The sequence below is a fragment of the Petromyzon marinus genome, unplaced genomic scaffold (assembly GCF_048934315.1).
Source record: "Petromyzon marinus isolate PM22_M1 ecotype Great Lakes invasive population unplaced genomic scaffold, UKy_Petmar_22M1.pri1.0 PM_G_Scaffold_32, whole genome shotgun sequence".
Taxonomy (NCBI): Eukaryota; Metazoa; Chordata; class Hyperoartia; order Petromyzontiformes; family Petromyzontidae; genus Petromyzon; species Petromyzon marinus.
The window spans coordinates 694,088-707,413 of NW_027422895.1; the positions used below are offsets into that span (position 1 = coordinate 694,088).

Sequence of the window (13,326 nt, forward strand, 5' to 3'; positions counted from 1 at the left end):
TAATAAAAAATATATATAAAACAATAAAATTCTTACGACGTTTCGACCGCAACACAAGCAATCATCGTCAGGTGTGAAAACCACAGCAAGAACATTTAACTCGTAATCTCGTAGTCACTTATGTGTTAATATCGCCTGATGATGTCACTTACATGTTAATATCGCCTGATGATGTCACTTCCCTCTTAATGTCGCCTAATGATGTCACTTCCCTCTTAATGTTGACTGATGATGTCACTTCCCTCTTAATGTCGCCTGATGATGTCACTTACCTCTTAATGTCGCCTAATGATGTCACTTCCCTGTTAATATCGCCTGATGATGTCACTTCCCTCTTAATATCGCCTGACGATGTCACTTCCCTCTTAATGTCGCCTGATGATGTCACTTCCCTCTTATTGTTGCCTATTGATGTCACTTCCCCTCTCAATGTCACCTGATGATGTCACTTCAGTCTAAATGTCGCCTGATGTCACTTCCTTCTTAATGTCGCCTGATGATGTCACTTCCTGCTTAATGTCACCTCATGATGTCACTTCCCTCTTAATGTCACCTGATGATGTCACTTCCCTCGCATTCGAAGCAAACATGTCCAGGGCCCCGAGCTCCCCACCTCCGTCTGAAATGTCCAATGCGCCCATCGCAGAAAGCTGGTGCTACACACAGGTAACTTGTTCCCCTGTGGCCAATCACATTCAACGGGTCTCCGTCTTGTGCCGGTCAAAGTATGCGCATGGCTAATGCATTTAACTTTTACACGTTTTTTGTTCATCGCAAAGCCATCCAAAATGGTTTCATAATTATGTGTAAGTGCAATTATGGATTATCATTGTACAGGCTATTTTTGTACATCAGATTGCAAAGTTCATAGAATTGCACTAACAACATTATACTAGATAATTGTCTCTGATTTTGACTGGTAGTGTATTTTTACAAAAGGGGCAGCAGTTTTTATCAAATAAAAAAAATAAAAAGGCCTTTTATTGCACACTCTAATCTATGACATGTTGAGACTTGTGTTAACGCTGTGCAGTAATGAACATGCAAGGTAATCCCAGAACACTAATAAGACCCTTTCATGTACAGTAATGTTTCTTTCCTTATAGGCAGTTTGTGTTTTTGAGCACAATATTCAGATGTGTGGGTGAAATACTTGAGGGTTTGTCAATGGTCATGTATTTATGGTAATGAATGAGCTTTATAGCTGTTATGTGCTCGTGTATTTCAGGTTAAGGTTGTAAAGTTCTCTTATATGTGGACCATCAACAATTTCAGCTTCTGTCGTGAAGAAATGGGCCAAGTTCTCAAGAGTTCTACATTTTCAGCAGGCACCAATGATACATTGAAATGGTACAGTAAATTCTGGCTATTTTATGACATTAAAAAAAATCACAATGCTCACGGAGGTGCTTTACTAGAACAATTTTGCATAGTGCATGTTTTAGTTCATACTATATTGTTTTAGCAATGTAGTCTGCGCGTACATACACACCTAATATGTCTTGTTTATATGTTCAATCAGGTGCCTACGCATACACCCCAAGGGTCTTGACGAAGAGAGTAAAGATTACCTATCGTTGTACTTGTTATTGGTCAGCTGTCCCAAGAGTGAAGTCTACGCCAAGTTCAAGGTTTCTATTCTTAATGCCAAGGGAGAGGAAACCAAGGCTATGGGTGAAACTACTTGTATTTAAGTATCAATTCACGTCATATGTGTATTTGGTAACAGGATTATATCATAATCAGCCATTATTTATCGACTGCTTGAAACATTGTATAAACCTTACGAACACCATCCCTCATCCTTCACATGAGCTGATCTAATATCTCCTTGTCTACGTTTGACATCGTCTTGGGCATGTACTCTACTTTTCTTCCTATTCGACCACTAGTCTCATCCATCAACCATCCCATTTAGCGATGTGTCCTGTCCAAGCCCAATCTATATTTACAACAGTCAATATGTTGTCTCTAATTTGCCGTTTTGATTTGACCAACGTGTTCCTCTTTCAGTTTCTCACTGTAATTCTCAACATACTTCTCTCCACGCTTTGTGTACTTTTTGGTTTTGTTCCATTTGTCAGTGTTTCTATTTGTAATCAGTGTTTCATAGTAGGTAATATGCACTAGATTGGAATCTTTCATCCTGTAGCACATTGCAACTTTTCATTATCAAATTAATATTCCAAAAGTGCTCTTGATCCTGTTCCACCTTCAGAAGTTGCCATTATGCATATTTTTTGTGTTTTCCATGATATTGACCCTCCAATAATTATTTTATTTTGCTTAGTGTACCTGGACATTGTCATTCACGGACATTTCTTTTCCTAGTTTTACAATCTTCACCATGTGTTATTCCATTGTAATTTATCAAGTGACGGCTTCATTTTTCTGCTTGCACTCACTGTTTATTACAACTTCATTATTTTTGTTTGTATTCTCATCCATTTTTTTATTCATTTCTGGTGGTTTTACAAAGGTTGGCATTTTCATCCCATTTCACACTTCTCCTTTACCTTGCTTTAGTGGTTCATATTGTTTGTTTTATAATTGCCTTATTACTTTCAGGATACTCTTTCAATGCGCGATAACTATTTTAAGTGATGACATCCATACATTTACTGTGCTTTGCTAAGGCTATTAACATGTTTCTGAGAGTCTAAATCTATCTTTTTGTTTTAAACTTTCATGTTTTTTTCTTATTATTTGCTTTGGTGTTGTCTTTGGTAATGTTAACATGTAACTCACGTCACACAACCATGTTTACAAAGACAAGCATTATTAATACACAAACACATTCAACTAATCCATATGAACTATATCTTCATACACTTAAATCCAGGTCTGATTTTCATCTACCTTGAAGTTAAAAGCTAAACTGAACTATTTTTATTTTACCAGGCAAGGCCCACTGAACTACAGTGTGGGAAAAAAGTATTTGATGCCCTGCTGATTTTGTACGTTTGCCCACTAACAAAGAAATGATCAGTCTATAATTTTAATGGTAGGTTTATTTCAACATTGAGAGACAGAATAACTACAACAAAATCCAGAAAAACGCATGTCAAAAATTGTATAAATTGATTGGCATTTTAATGAGGGAAATAAGTATTTGACTCCCTCTCAATCAGAAAGATTTCTGGCTCCCAGGTGTCGTTTATACAGGTAACGAGCTGAGATTAGGAGCACACTCTTAAAGGGAGTGCTCCTAATCTCAGCTTACCTGTATAACAGACACCTTTCCACAGAAGCAATCAATCAGATTCCAAACTCTCCACCATGGCCAAGACCAAAGAGCTCTCCAAGGATGTCAGGGACAAGATTGTAGACCTACACAAGGCTGGAATGGGCTACAAGACCATTGCCAAGCAGCTTGGTGAGAAGGTGACAACAGTTGGTGCGATTATTCGCAAATGGAAGAAACACAAAAGAACTGTCAATCTCCCTCGGTTTGGGGCCCCATGCAAGATCTCACCTCGTGGGGTTGCAATGATCATGAGAACGGTGAGGAATCAGCCCAGAACTACACGGGAGGATCTTGTCAATGATCTCAAGGCAGCTGGGACCATAGTCACCAAGAAAACAATTGGTAACACACTACGTCGTGAAGGACTGAAATCCTGCAGCGCCCGCAAGGTCCCCCTGCAAAACAAAGTACATATACATGCCTGTCTGAAGCTTGCCAATGAACATCTGAGTGATTCAGAGGACAACTGGGTGAAAGTGTTGTGGTCAGATGAGACCAAAATGGACCTCTTTGGCATCAACTCAACTCGCCGTGTTTGGAGGAGGAGGAATGCTGCCTATGACCCCAAGAACACCATCCCCACTGTCAAACATGGAGGTGTAAACATTATGCTTTGGGGGTGTTTTTCTGCTAAGGGGACGGGACAACTTCACCGCATCAAAGGGAAAATGGACGGGGCCATGTACCGTCAAATCTTGGGTGAGAACCTCCTTCCCTCAGCCAGGGCATTGAAAATGGGTCCTGTATGGGTATCCCAGCATGACAATAACCTAAAACACACGGCCAAGGCAACAAAGGAGTGGCTCAAGAAAAAGCACATTAAGGTCCTGGAGTGGCCTAGCCAGTCTCCAGACCTTAATCCCATAGAAAATATGTGGAGGGAGCTGAAGGTTCGAGTTGCCAAACATCAGCCTCGAAACCTTAATGACTTGGAGAAGATCTGCAAAGAGGAGTGGGACAAAATCCCTCCTGAGATGTGTGCAAACCAGGTGGCCAACTACAAGAAACGTCTGACCTCTGTGATTGCCAACAAGGGTTTTGCCACCAAGTACTAGGTCATGTTTTGCAGAGGGGTCAAATACTTATTTCCCTCATTAAAATGCAAATCAATTTATAACATTTTTGACATGCGTTTTTCTGAATTTTGTTGTTTTTCTGTCTCACTGTTCAAATAAACCTACCATTAAAATGATAGACTGATCATTTCTTTGTCAGTGGGCAAACGTACAAAATCAGCAGGGAATCAAATACTTTTTTCCCTCACTGTACATAGCTCTTTTTCAGAAGTGCCCCGGCCACAAACGATAGCTTAACGAGATGGCTTATTGTGTGGAAATGTATAGCAGCCAAATACTCTGGATTTTTATAAATATTGAGGGAAAAACCGGAAGATCTGCATAAAAATACATGCAACCACAAGGAGAACATGCAGATTCCAAATATACAGGCATCAGGGTTGAGATCGAACCCATGACCTATATACCAGGCGAGGCAGTTGACTGCCACCGTGGCGCAGGGCTTTAGAATACATTGCTGTCTTTACACTTTGAAAATAGAATTAAAAAATTTTTTCCCATTACATGAAATTACCACCGTTTATTGTAAGAACTGGTGAGTATTGTTTGAAATCTATTTTTTTACAGAGAGCCCGCGAGCATACCGCTTTTTCCAAGGAAAAGACTGGGGATTTAAAAAATTCATTCGAAGAGATTTTTTGCTTGATGAATCTAATAGCTTGCTTCCAGATAACAATCTGACACTATTTGGTGAAGTAAGTATGACATGCTGCAGCTAATGTGTAATTTTCTATTTTAGTCATTACAATTGCACAGTTGGAGTCAATATTCTACTTAATTGAAGATTGTAATAATTACTTTCCCTGTTCCATAGAAGGAAATTGTTAACATGAGTTTTACAAGCACGTTTTTCCTCCACTGGTGCTAGAGTTAACATAGCACAACAATTAAATAATCAAGCGTAATTTTTTTTAGGTTTTCTCCCTCTGGATAGTGTTTATATTTAAACCTTGACATTTTTATAAACTAGAATGTCAGGTATTACATAAAGTGTTTTGTTTAAATGTCACCACATGAATTCCTTTTCCTATTCTCGGACATCAGCCAGTTTGATGTAAATGTTTCTTGTCCTTAGGGGGGTCCTTTTAATCAGCCAGATTTATATTTTTTACCTTTAAAATACTTTACAAAATACAAGCATTTTTGATAATGAAAGGAAGCACATCAAGAAGGGCTGTTCACTTCCTCTGTTGTTGTGCAGAACCCATAATTAGGGGCCTCACTACCTGTTTAAACTGTTTATACAGTGTAAAATAACTTGACAAAAATATAGAATGAAAATTGATTAATATGAAAAACATTTCACGGACCTCTATTTTGGCATTATTCACAACACTTGTTCTGATATAGGATGTCTGTGCAGATTTGCTTGCTTGATTGAACCAAAGCCTACATCTTCATGCAAAATGTGTAGTTAAGTGAGGATTTGTAAAAAAAAATCATCAAATGCCTTCTCAAAGCTGGTTGATGTCTATGCAGGTTAGTGTGGTGCAGGATTCCGTGAACATTTCTGGTCAATCCAGCATGAGTACATTGATAGTGCCAGATTGCCGGCTGGCAGTTGACTTCGGGGAGATCTGGGACAATTCCCGCTTCACTGACTGCCTGCTTCGTGTTGGTGGCCAGGAGTTTAAAGCACACAAGGCCGTATTGGCAGGTCTGTGCCACAACAAGCAACACATGCGTCGTTTAGTGTACAATAGAACCATATAATTAATGATACTGTAATTAGTTTGGGGTAATCAACTACAGCCATTTCCTGTTTTACACTGAATTTTATTAACTAACACTGGCAAATGCTTACGTCAATTTGTAATGCTTTTTGTTAAAGGATACATCAGTAAATATGTGTAATGAATTCAACTGAGTCACAGACGCACTTCTTCAACCGACACACGGGGTACTACCCCGTAACACATGAACAACCTATGGTGGTGGACCACCAGGCTATCTACACTAATTACACGGGAATTAGCTACGACGGACCGGACCCTGGCCGGGGTCCGGGTCCACGTATTGGTGACTCTTGTAGGACGTAGATTCTTCAGGATGAACAACAGCAGCCGGTCCCTCTCAGGGACCCGGCTTTTATCCTCTGTGGCGGGGGTGGCTCCGCCCTTGGCCACGACCACCTTCTGGAATCCTCTAGCGGGTTCCCGGCCCTGACACGTGACCACCCCTAGCCCCCACCTGGGGGCCCTGTGTACACTTTACCGGTCACGTGTCCTTCGTGGTCAAGTGCCATGGCCCTTGGTAACCCCATTCCCATGGCCAGCACTCTCACACCCTATCCTGTAGGGGTCGGCACCCCACGCAGAGCGTGGTGCCACTCAGCACTGTCAGACAGCGCTCACCATGCCCCTCTCGGGCCGGTACTGCACCCACATCCACGTGGTGCCCGCGATGTTAATACATCGCACGCCGTGCCTCTCTATAGCCGGCATTACACAGTGACATTCGCGATGTCACTACATATATAAATGTAATATTGTATTGTGTGAGAGATGAACATATTTAATTAGCCTGTTGCTAAAGTTTTTATTCCGTTTTTATTTACTTCACTATATCGTTGTTGTGCAGGAATTCATTTTTCACAATGCAGTTATGGTGTAGGTTTTGAGCCTCTAATTTGGACATTTATTTGACAAATGTTTGACAAATCTGTAATGGATATGCCATATGAAATAAAATATGGATCTGGATTTTACCTCTTTTGTATCTAGATTATTTGATCTCTAGATATAACATCTAAATGTGTCTGTACCACATTCTGGTGTTTTTCCAATTCACTGTACAGTAAAACCTTGAATTGCGAGTAACTTGGTCTGCAAGTGTTTTGCAAGACGAGCAAATTTTTTAAATAAATATTAATTTGATAAACGAGTGAGGTTTTGCAATACGAGTAGTACGTATACGCTTTGTCTGCCGAGCGTCACGTGATCACAACTGATATACGAGTGCTTTGATATACGAGTGCTTTGGATTACAAACACGTTTCCGGAACAAATTATTCTCGCAATCCAAGGTTTTACTCTATTTGTTAACAGTTGCTTTACCTTTTTCAGGTCGGTCACTTGTTTTTAATGCTATGTTTGAACATGAAATGGAAGAGAGCAAAAAGGTATCTTTAAATGCAATCTTAATACAGCACATTAATACTGTGATCATACATTTCCAAGGTGCATTTGTCACAATGGATCGGTTGATAAGTATCTCTTGAGAGTGCTGTCAAATGTTGAACTATTACCCTAGTAACTCTTTTGGCGCATTGCACATTTATTATCAAAAAGTATTCATTCTGAGGGAATGTTAGATTGTATTTTATAGCTATTTTTTATACAACATTTCACAGAAGGCCATTGCATGTGTGTCAAGAATGGATTTATTACGCGCAATAAATAGTCATCGGCAAGTTGAATACAACTTGAATGGAGCCACTTTACATGTGTTGTGTAGATATAAAGGATGTTTATTTAATTTAATGCTATATTTTCGTCTCCAAATATATGCCGAAGTTAATTTGAATATATTGTGTTGCTACCTTGCAGAATCGAGTGGAGATTAATGATGTGGAGCCTGACGTGTTCAAGGAAATGATGAGTTTTGTCTATACGGGAAGGGCTCCAAACCTGGAGAAGATGGCTGATGAGCTGCTGGCCGCTGCTGACAAGGTTACACGCTTAAAATATTAACATGAGATCGCACCACCTTGTGATGTATCGGTATGCAGTTGTAGGTCGCAAGTGAAATTAAAACAGCATTTAGGTATTTTCTAAAGCCCGTGTCACAAATAATATGAATAGCAAATGTATATGATGTAGACGTTCACATTAGTGCTTTCAGGTTTTGGAATTGATGTCCTGGGAGATGATTGAATTTTCAACAAAAAATATAAATTGTCATGCAATTTCACAATTGAATTGAATGTCAAACTGGTATTAGTCCATGCTAGAGGCTAGTACGTGTGCATTGAAGTGCATTCACATGCAGCATTTTTATCCTAAGTGCAACCATTTGGCTGTGTGTTCTTGTATTGAGGGTTTTTTGTTAATCACATTAACAATTGATACAATTAGTAATAAAATAAAGGGAAGTGTTTTAAAAGATTGTTTGATATGGCATGGCTGTATAGAAATAAATTGGAACAAATATACTTTTATTAAGGAAACGGATATCCTGCTGTTCCTGAAGATCTGCCAGATAATCAGTTAAGAGTCATTACTCTCCCTTCTGGAACATCATATTCAATAGTTCCTAAAGCGATTGTAATGAAATAAGAATACAAATCGTATAAAGTCGCATGTTCAAGCTTTGTTCATTAAAGTTTAATATTCTGCTAGAGTTGAAATATGGTGGCTTGCAGTTGCATTGTTTATCAGCTTAACAACCAAACTCTTTAAGCTCTTGGAAAACAACATCTCACCTCCTTTGTAATTTGCATGACTTTGTAACCAATATAATAAAGTTTAGGACAAGGACCCCTAATTATAGTAGAGATCAATAAATACATGACTTAAAACATAAATATGCTGAAAGGTTGATGCCATGTTTTAAGAAAATTCTCAAACATTTGACTGCTATATACTGCGTTTATAAAGTAGTTCATGGGGTGAGGGAATGTTATACAAGCGAAATAGGTAGAGAAAATAGTGTTCTTAATACTGAAATTGCACTTTGTTTTTACTTTTCTCAAGTATGCATTAGAGAGGTTGAAGGTGATGTGCGAGGAGGCACTATGCACAAACTTGTCGGTGGAAAATGTTGTAGAGACTTTGATCTTGGCCGATTTGCACAGTGCAGAGCAGTTGAAGGCCCGGGCCATTGACTTCATAATAAACAGGCAAGTCTAGTGAGAGTGTGACTGTCACTGAGCTGCGTAACATTGATGATGTTACCTGGCAATTTGCATTACAGTCCCTTTTAATGGAGACTAACCGTTTGCCCCAATCCTTATAGACACTGCTTATTAGGAGCTCGCTTAACCCTGACTTGTACTTGCAGTCATGCGATGGACGTAATGGAGACGGCGGGCTGGAAGTCCATGGTTCTGTCTCGCCCTCACCTGGTTGCGGATGCTTTCCGTGCCTTGGCCACGGCCCAGTCTCCACAGCTGGGACCTCCATGCAAGCGTCTCAAACAGACTTAACGGTGGCAGGCAAAGAACATCTATGACCAGGAAAACTTTGGCTGCACGGTGCGGTTATTTACCTGTGGCCTCCATGCAAACAACCGTGAAGACTTTGCATCAGACTACCAACTTTCCTCTGCTTTGAAAATAATGTTAATTTAAGCAAATATGTTTACTTTCACAAAAAGGTGGCCAAATTCACTTTACCATGTAATATAGTGTTACATCTATACATCTACAACTCTATAAACAAGTATATATGTAGAAAAAGTGGAAAACTACAACCTAATAAACACCACGACATATCCCAATTGAGAGAGTGTAAAATAAAACGTTCGATGTGATTGTCCCTAGGTGGCAGGACAATTTGGTTCAATTGTTTAGTTAAGCAAAAACAGAATGGTCTAAAACCCTGCAATGTCTACCTTAACGTGAAGGATGAGTATTCGTCCAGTGTCTGTGTACTCAAGGTTACAGATAGTGGTATAGGGAACAACCAGTTCTGAAAGATAAGAATGTGCCAAGCCATATAAGGCCTTAATTCAAGAGGTAAACTTTTCAGATTGATTTTTCATTGCACAGACAGCTTATGCATTGACTAGAACAGGAGTACTATGATTGCGCGAGTTTGAAGACTGACAAAGATAATATTGCAGTCGTGTATCCTGCGTATAACAAAGCATGGATGGAGTGCTCGGTGTAAGAAAAGGCAAGGCACAGCATCAATTTGGCCATGTTACGCAGTTGATAACATTTCACTTTTTTGCTCGTATGGGCTTTCATGTATGACCCAAAGGTTTTTGACTTACAACAAAAGTAAATCTTATGTCCATCAATTTAGTAGTTTGTATTCACGGAAACAAGATGTGCTGTTTTCTAAGTTTTGTTTCGTATTATATTGTAATGATTTGTTTTTATTATGAATTTCATCTATTGCAAACTCGTAGCATCATGTCAACCCAGAGTTTTACGTGATTGGAAGGACCATAATTTTTGCATCAGCGCTGTTTTACGTAACCTCTCACTTAAAATTAAACTGTACATAAAATTGCATAAGCTTTGAAGGATTACACACATAGATTTGGAAGCACAGATTTAAAAAATATTCAAAGCTGCAGGATATAATATGAAAGTACAACAAATGAGCAGTGTCATGGATTTGAGTCGATTTTAAGAATATTACAATCTAATGCAATGTGTTGGGATATGAACAAATGCAAACGACGAGAATGTTGGAGTTTTTTTTACGTGTTAAACGTACAAAACAAGTTGGATAATACATGCAAAATTAAGGATAGCCAGTGTTGTAAGCAGTCTATTTATTTTGTTATTTGTTTAATATTTTAGTTTCGTCCTTATATATATTTGATGCTAAAGATGTATATGGTACATTGCACTCTACCTATTCAATTAAAAACTGATTAGGTGATTCGGGGAAGTTATTTGTTGTCATGGTGAGAGTTAAAGCATTGAAATCTGATTGGGGTTCTAATCTGCAGCAAGTCTATGCTGTCATAAGTGAGTGTGAGTGCGGTGGACTAATTGACCCCTGAAATGTATCAGGCAGTTACCGATAATGTACTCTTCAAATTGTTGCCTTGTATGACTTCCGAAATTGAAAACACTTTGCGCCAAATGTAAATGTTTATTGGAAAATGGATATACTGTAACTGCCAAAAAATATATATAATTGCAGAAATAATAATATGGTCTTTGTAAAAAGTGTGTGTTTTGAAAAAGTGTGATTGCATGCAAGACAGTTTTGGGTTCTTCCCACGAGTTTTTTTGCATATTCAGAGATGAAAATATGTTAATTGGTTAAATTAAAAAATTTTGCTACAATTGTAATACAAAAATATAAACTTGAAGCTAGAAATGCGGTATAGTGCCCCAATGTTTGACCTTTTTATCTTTTTCCATTACAGATAATACTGTTTTGGATGTAATATAAATGTTTTGTAAGGCCCTTTTACAATGAATTGTCAGCAGATGATTGGAATTGCAAAATGAACCATTCTTGTATATTACGTGTTTTCTAAATTGATTTGCATTATAAATGGCAATATAAACCCTTTTCATGTGGTAAATATATTACCGTTATCTGATCTCTTCTAGAAATCAGTATTTGGATATAAGAAAAAAAGCTGCTTTTAGCTCTGCACCACTTATTCCACATTTTTTTCATTAAAATTGTTTTTGATGTTAATATTTTCATTCATGACATTTTGCAGTGTTACACTTTTTATTTTCGGTAAAGTCTCGTCGAAAGAAATTACTACACTTTACCCGAAAGAACCAAAGAGTCATTCCTGCAGTCACGAAAGCTTTGAATCTATTTTGCTGTGTATTTAAAAGTTGAAAAAACATGAATGTACCTGGAAATATGTCCAGTTTAAGTTGTCATGTTCTTTACTCTGGGAATGTTACAGATATGTGGATATGTCAAATTTCAATTGACACCCAACAACAACATTTTAACAAGTTGTATTTTGGAGCCTTGCCACTTTTATAGGCATGTTTACCATGTGTTGATAAACAGTTCACTAGAGAATTGTAATGTGTTCACTGTTCATCATTTACAGCGTTTTGTCAACGCACTGCTTAAACGAAGGCCTCACCACACCATGTCGGTCATTCTTCACCCACTGATGTTAACTGTGGCTGGGAATTGAACTGGTTGTTTCGTCAGTTTCCTAGTGCCACCACTCCATTCAATTACATCCTGTTTAATGTGTATAATTATAAGTGGCATTCTTACTCTTTGGTTCTATTCGGTAAAGTCACGTAGGTAAAAAAATTAAAACAACAAAAATCACGACGTTTCGGCCACAACACAAGCGGCCTTCATCAGGTGAAGGGACCAACCTGTCCAGCGGGCAGCGTTGGAGTGAAGAAAGCCAAGCGCTGGTCGCCTCCCTTTAAGCTGTGAGGGGGCAAACAGCAAACGCTCTGACAAAGGAAATTAGCATGAAACGCACCACTGACAAAGTTTGGAATTAGCACAAGATGATAATACACCTCCCTGGGAGTTTGGAATACCACTATGCATGTTGTTGCATTGCAACAACAACATGCATAAATACAAACTGACAATTTCATCCTTGCAGTCACGAAAGCTTCAAATCTAGAAGTCGCATTCTATTTTTGGTGGTCATACGTTCAGTATTTTCTGCTGAACTGAGTGTTGGATTTATTCATTTTAAATGTACTTTTTGCTTGGTTACATTTTGCTCAGGTAACAGCTCGCATTTGCGGTAATTGGTGCCATAAATCAATGTCTTGTCTGGCATTAGACACGTCTGTACGAACAGTGTTTTCATTAGCCTCCATTTATCAGTTAGGCGAACAACTAAGCTCGAAGGGGCAGTACGTGTCGTTCTGGTCACTCAACACGACGTGTACTGTTCACGGACCACTGAGAAAACGCGTTGCAACAACAACATGCATAAATACAAACTGACAATTTCAGCCAGTGCAGCAGCTTTATATAGCATGACCACATCGATTCAAGTTTCACAAACCTCTTATTCGTATGTGCAGACATGTAGCAACTACAATAATGTTTCTTTGAGGTGGTAGAGCCGGATGACTGCGTCAGCTGTAGCAGATTGTATCACTGTAATGCCTCCATTATGTTTGTGAATCGGGCATTGAATTGTTATATGTTCCATGGTTCTGGGTGAGCCCAGTCGCACACTGGAGAGTTTTTTCTGTTTTCCTTTTTTGTGCATCGACCGGATGTTGTTTAGGGTAGCCCGTAAGCTTTACGGAAGATCGAAGCCAGGTACCTTTTACATCGGGTCTTTCATGAGGTGTTTGTGTCTTGTGGACTTCATTCGGATTTCCAAGAATCACGTTTGAATGTTGACTTAAAG

General features: G+C 38.8%; 1 protein-coding gene across 2 annotated transcripts; it reads left to right on the forward strand.

Moving 5' to 3' along the window:
* Positions 1-557: 557 nt before the first annotated feature.
* On the forward strand, positions 558-9,297 carry LOC142915534 (speckle-type POZ protein-like). Of its 2 annotated transcripts, none has more exons than XM_076061298.1 (8): positions 558-666; positions 1,229-1,350; positions 1,523-1,674; positions 4,891-5,018; positions 5,803-5,980; positions 7,389-7,444; positions 7,872-7,994; positions 9,018-9,297. In XM_076061298.1, exons 1-8 carry the CDS (start codon positions 589-591, stop codon positions 9,171-9,173), a joined length of 993 nt encoding a protein of 330 aa, XP_075917413.1. In that variant the 5' UTR covers positions 558-588; the 3' UTR covers positions 9,174-9,297. The 2 variants fall into 2 exon arrangements, with proteins under 2 accessions (XP_075917413.1, XP_075917414.1); XM_076061299.1 differs by lacking the exon at positions 558-666 and adding an exon at positions 719-806 and having other exon boundaries at positions 9,018-9,296.
* Positions 9,298-13,326: the final 4,029 nt, after the last annotated feature.